This window comes from Danio aesculapii, chromosome 22, assembly GCF_903798145.1.
Source record: "Danio aesculapii chromosome 22, fDanAes4.1, whole genome shotgun sequence".
Classification (NCBI taxonomy): domain Eukaryota; kingdom Metazoa; phylum Chordata; class Actinopteri; order Cypriniformes; family Danionidae; genus Danio; species Danio aesculapii.
The window spans coordinates 9,176,512-9,182,488 of record NC_079456.1 but is presented as its reverse complement, the minus strand read 5'-3'; the positions used below and the strand labels follow the sequence as shown (position 1 = coordinate 9,182,488).

Genomic DNA, 5,977 nt, shown 5'->3' with positions numbered 1-5,977 from the left:
ATAGATTATACCTCAGAACACCCAAACACTGCAGTGCCTTTTCATTTTCTCCATAAATAAAACTTGTATCAGAGTTGCAGCAATGGTTTGTCAGCTTGTCATCCTCTGAAAAAACGGTTGATGATTGCCTATCAATGTCAATCAATGGAGTACGATCGAGCTCAAAGAACGTTGAAAAGGGTGAAGGAAGCAACACCCTCGCGCTTTCCACAAGCTTTTAGTGAACGGCATATGTGAACGTTTTAGTGAGCATATGTGAACGGCCCCTAACAGAGCTTTCCTCACATTATTTATTCCTTCAGAGTCCATCCTTTAATTCTGTGGTATTGCTATGCATTAATAACTCAGTAGGTATCCACATTCCTTATCATTGTAGAAGTGTTTAATAGGGTGTGGTTGTGTATTTTAGTTTAAATCACCTCAGGAAAAATATTAAATGTGTAAACATATTAGCAGCGATGCACGCATGCTAAACTCGCTGGGTTATTTGTAATCTAATGTGATTATTTGTTATTATCTACGCGTTGCTTGCCATGTGTTGTTGATGTAAGATTGTATTCAGTTTGATCTGCATATTTATAATGAGTATAACGAGGGCTTGTGATGGCTATCACCACACACACAGTGACTTGACAAAGCCTTCACAGCAGTTGTGCTGCTCTGATTAATAAACATGTATTATTAAAGAGCCCATATTATGGGTTTTTGAGAATGACCTTCCATGTAGTGTGTAACACAGCTCTAAGTGAAGTGAAATATCCAGCTAAGGCTTAAATCTAAAAGTGCACAGTGTTCATTTATAAAAGAGTTGACTCACAGTGCTTCAAATGAATCGCCTTGATAACGAGTCTTTAGCCGTTTTGGTGTGACGTTCATACGAAACTTAAGCCCCGCCCAGTTGTTGCGCATGCAAACTTTGAAACCTTGAAAACTGAAACCTGCAGCCCCGCCCACAAACACTGTAGAAAGAAAAAGAGGAAGACAAACACTGTAGCAGATCCGGGTCGAATCAAGTCGTGTAGACGCTGTGCTCAGCTGGATATTATTGGAAGTGTGAGGGGAAAAGTTACTGTTATTTTAAGAGTCAGTGGTTGAGGTTTATTTTTGCAAAAATACCTCAGCATTATCGCCCCAGCCTTGTGCTGTTCCCGCCATTTTTCTGACGAGTGCAATCGTTTGTTAAAGGAAGGATCAGAAAAGACTATTGATGTATGGGACTTTGTCAGAGCTCGACAGGATCTTTAATAATAATAATAATAATAAATCCTTACATTTATATAGCGCTTTTCTGGACACTCAAAGTGCTTTACACATCCACCACTGCTGTGCAGCATCCACCTGGATGAGGCGAAGGCAGCCATATTGCGCCAGACCGCATACCATACACCAGCTGATTGGTGGAGAGGAGACCAATTATGATACGGGGAGGGTTAGAGGCCATAATAAACAGAGGCCAGTGGGCAGATTTGGCCAGGATGCCGGGGTTAAAGCTCCTACTCTTTTTCGAAGGATATCCTGGCATTTTTAACGACCACAGAGAGTCATCCGAAAGACAGCGCTCACTGAGCAGTATAAATTCCCCATGAATATACTGAGGTATTAGGACCCACACAGACCATAGGTTGAGCACCCCCTGCTGGTCTCACTAACACCACTTCCAGCAGCAACCTAGCTTCTCCATGTGGTCTCCCATCCATGTACTGACCAGGCACAGCCCTGCTTAGCTTCAGAGGGCGACCATGTGAGAGTTTCAGAGTTCATGGACCAGTTTCTTCCTGCATTTCACAAGTGTAAGTAAGTGCGATTAAAGTGGTTGCCTCGTTGTTTTCTCTAGCTTGCAAATTATGTATTTGTGTTTTGTTACTTGTAACTGTTTTTACTGTATCTGGTTAACTATTTATAATCGCGTGCTGCTTTGTTTACAGATTTAAATGCGTTTGTGAGCTCACGTTCCAATGCCCTTTGTCGTTGATATGGCCACCATCAGCTGTTCGTACACATGTGCAGCGGTCAAGGTTCAAAATAGTTTAGCTTTTGCCGCTGTGTGGATTAATACTGAATGTGTGTCATGATTAAGAATAGAGCAATATGCTGGTGTTTAACTGCACTGCAAAAAAGGGGGTTGCATTTTAAGGACCGCATTTCTATGACCACATTTCTAGGACCCTAGGTTTTTAGTGACAACGCCATCAACCAAAGTCATTAATAACTGATATAAATGAAAGATAAATAAGTTTTTGTGTAAGCATGAGAGAATCTTGAGTGTAGTAATAAAAGTGTCAAATTGTACATTAGCCTATACTGTAACACGTTTTATTCCAGAAGATTTGAGCTGGTTTCAGTTCTTAGTTTTTTTTTTTTTTTTGTTGTATTTGAAATATATTTATTTAACTTTTTTGTTAAATAAATCTCGTCTCGATATTTAACTTATTATTTTTATGCAACAGTCAAGTTGCATATTAATTTGCTATGTGAAGAAAAGGAAATAATTTATTTTTGTCAAGCTAACTTATGTGAAATTGTGAATAAAGGGCTAAATAATCATCTTGTCATTTTGAAATTATTGCTTTTTTTTTTTTTTTTTTGCTGTAATCTATTCTAAGATCAGTTCAAATTTTATGATGCTTTTGAAATAAAATCAGTTGTTCACTGTATACGAAATTTAAAAAATTGTAATGTTTAAATATATCTGTTAATATATCGGTTATTGGCCTCCAAATCTAAAGAGTTATCGGGATTAGCCAAAAAAAAAAATCCATATTAGTGCATCCCTATATAGAGTTTCTTTAAAAAGTGTCATCACCAACTACTGGCCTGGCATGCCAAATACAGCATTTTTAGTATTTTTTGTGAATCTGTGAATGGGAGTCTTTTTCTTTTTTCTTTTTTTTTTTTTTAAAAACAAATACATTTTTAAGTACATAATCTTTGCAAACAAGCCCTGAATTAGTTTGAGTCATATAGGCCTATTACATTTTATCGTGCTAATATTAGCAATAGATAAAGAACAGTTTAAGTTTCTATAAAAAAGTGCATAAATGAATTTGACAATTTAATACCACCCATAATTCCACCATCAGACTTATTCTAACCGTAGTTTACAGTATTTAAAATGTGAAAAAAATAAAATAAAATAATATATATATATATATATATATATATATATATATATATATATATATATATATCATACAGAGTGTTCTTACCGTGCACAGTCAGCTTGAATGTGTCGAGTAGATTTGATGTTCTGGTGTAGATTGCTTCATAATTTCCAGAGTCTGTTATTCTGGTGTTGTTGATGGTCAGGGATCCAGTCGGAGCCAGTATCAGTCTGCCTTTGAAACTCCCACCAAGAGCATCATCATGCAATGCGATTTTATAGCCGCTGATCTGAGCTATGAGAATGTTCCGATCTCCAAACTTCCACTCGATGTCCCCATTTCTCTGTATTACTAGAGTGACTGATTCTCCAACCATCACTGGCTTCACAGTAACAGCATCAGACACAACTGGAGAACAAAACAAATGATAATTTGAACGATTTGATGAAATATTTTAGAAATTGAATTAATGCACACCTGAAGGTGACACTGTAAAATTACTTACTAATTTCAACACCATTCCCATTCCCTGGTGAAAACCTTCCCCCAGCTTAAACCATCTTAAGCTGGTTAGCTGGTCGCACCAGCCTTCAAGCGGTTTTGGCAATTTCCAGGCTTGATTTAGCAGGTCATTTCACTCCCTGACCAGCCAAGACCAGGCTGGAAATGGACAAAACCCCTCTTAAACCAAGCTGGTCGACCAGCTAACCAACATTGGCTAGTTTTAGCTGTTTTTTTTTTGTTTGTTTTTTAGCAGGGTTGTACAGATGTCTAACTCACCAAATAGATACAGTAGGGTCAGATTGAAGATAATCAGGTGAATCATTTTCTTCAGTTTGAGCATCAGAACAGATAAAAAAACTGAAGATTTCTGCTGTACAAGTGAGAGATCAGCTGTGGCAAACAGAGAAATGGGTCCTGACTAAAAAGGGATATGAAAGTGATGTGTAAAAAAAACACCTCCTGTTAAGAGTTTCTATGTTTTCTTGCCTGGTCTTATTTAGTCATAAATTCTTTGAAGTGTTTCTGCATTGTGATATTTCAGGCGCGCGCACACACACACACGCACGCACGCACGCACGCATGCACACACGCACACACACACACACACACACACACACACACACACAGAAAGAGAGAATTATATTATTATAATTGAATCATTGTAAATATACTAATTATTATTGTTTTTATTACTGTTTTATCCTAAAATGTTGATTGTTAAATGTAAAGTTTATTCTGATATATTATTTATTGATTTGTATGAATACTATGATACATTGAATAATACATGATATATGGATTAATAACATAATATATTGAATAATATATGATATATTGAATAATATGGTATATTGAACAATAGTATGATATACTGAATAATAATAATATGATATATCGAATAATAACAATATATTGAATAATATTGTGATATATTGAATAAAAATATTATATATTGAATAATATGATATATTGAATAATAACATGATATAATGAATAATAATATGATATATTGAATAATATTATATACTGAATAATATGATATATTATTTATATTTATTTAATTATTACATATACACACACACACACACACACACACACATATATATATATAAATTTTGGGGGGGGGGGGGGGGGGCACGTGGTGGCGCAGTGGGTAGCACAATCACCTCACAGCAAGAAGGTCACTGGTTTAAGCCTCGGCTGGGTCAGTTGGCATTTCTGTGTGGAGTTTACATGTTCTCCGCTTTTGGGTTTCTTTCAGGTGTTCTGGTTTCCCCCAGAGTCCAAAGACATGCACTATAGGTGAATTGGGTAAGCTAAATTGGCTGTAGTGTATGTGTGTAAATGAGTGTGTATCGGTATTTCCCAGTAATGGGTTGCAGCTGGAAGGGCATCCGCTGTGTAAAACATATGCTGCATAAGTTGCTGGTTCATTTCACTGTGGTGACCCCTGATTAAAAAAGGGACTAAGCCGAAAAGAAAATGAATGAATGAATAAATGAATGAATGTATGAAATATATATATATATTTTTTACTACTACTATCTATTGATGGAAACTTTATGTAAACTTTATAAATGCTTTGGCAATACATTTGTCATGCTAATAAGCCAATTATTGAATTAAACTGAGAGAGAGAGAGAGAGAGAGAGAGAGAGAGAGAGAGAGAGAGAGAGAGAGAGAGAGAGCGAGAGAGAGAGAGAGAGTGCCCTCAAGTGTCCATTTAAGGACACGGCAAGTGTCTATGAAAACCTCAAATTTAGGCAAAGCTACATAAGATTTTGTGTCAGTTACTTATTTATACATCAATAGTAGTAGTCTGCACTTTCAAAATTAGCTACAACAGGCGTCTCTCAAATTTTCATCTTCGGAAAGGCACTAAAGGAAGATGATTTTGCTGTGTTGGTTGACTATGTTATTTTTGTCTTGTGAAAAATTCCTCCTGTTTAGCCACTGCTTTGATACTTGTAATATTTGATATACTGTACGGCTCCTTCGATCAATTTTTTTGTCACTTATATTTGTCCCGTTTTTTCCACATAGGCTATGAACATAGAAATGCCTCTTTTTTCTAAACCGTGGTTCTATTCTGTATTTTCCCCATGCAGAAACAGAAAGGAAACGGCAGTGACATTTAGGACTGGCGCCGGGAATCCCCCCGGGTCCGCCAAAATCGCCCCCTGGTCAGCTGTCGCATGTTTTTCGGCGCATACTCCCCCAGTCTGAATGAAATGAATCAGTTCATCAATTCTTTCAGCATTGCGTGTCTTACTTCAGGTTAGATTAGCATATTCTCTGAGAAAGTAGTTTTTTCTGGGTATGCCTAAAATTAAGCAACTTGTGAATATCGATTGACGCGACCGATTGTTTTG

General features: G+C 36.7%; 1 protein-coding gene across 1 annotated transcript in view; it reads right to left on the bottom strand.

Annotated features, from left to right (window-relative positions):
* LOC130215500 (natural killer cell receptor 2B4-like) overlaps positions 1 to 3,956 on the bottom strand; it is a 6,368-nt gene extending 2,412 nt beyond the window's left edge. Inside the window, exons 1-2 of the mRNA XM_056447317.1 lie at positions 3,882 to 3,956; positions 3,207 to 3,509 (exon numbers count right to left, since the gene is read on the bottom strand). Coding sequence (XP_056303292.1) covers positions 3,207 to 3,509; positions 3,882 to 3,945 — 367 coding nt within the window. The 5' untranslated portion in view covers positions 3,946 to 3,956. The remainder of the gene's footprint in view (positions 1 to 3,206; positions 3,510 to 3,881) is intronic.
* Between the last annotated feature and the right edge of the window lie 2,021 nt (positions 3,957 to 5,977).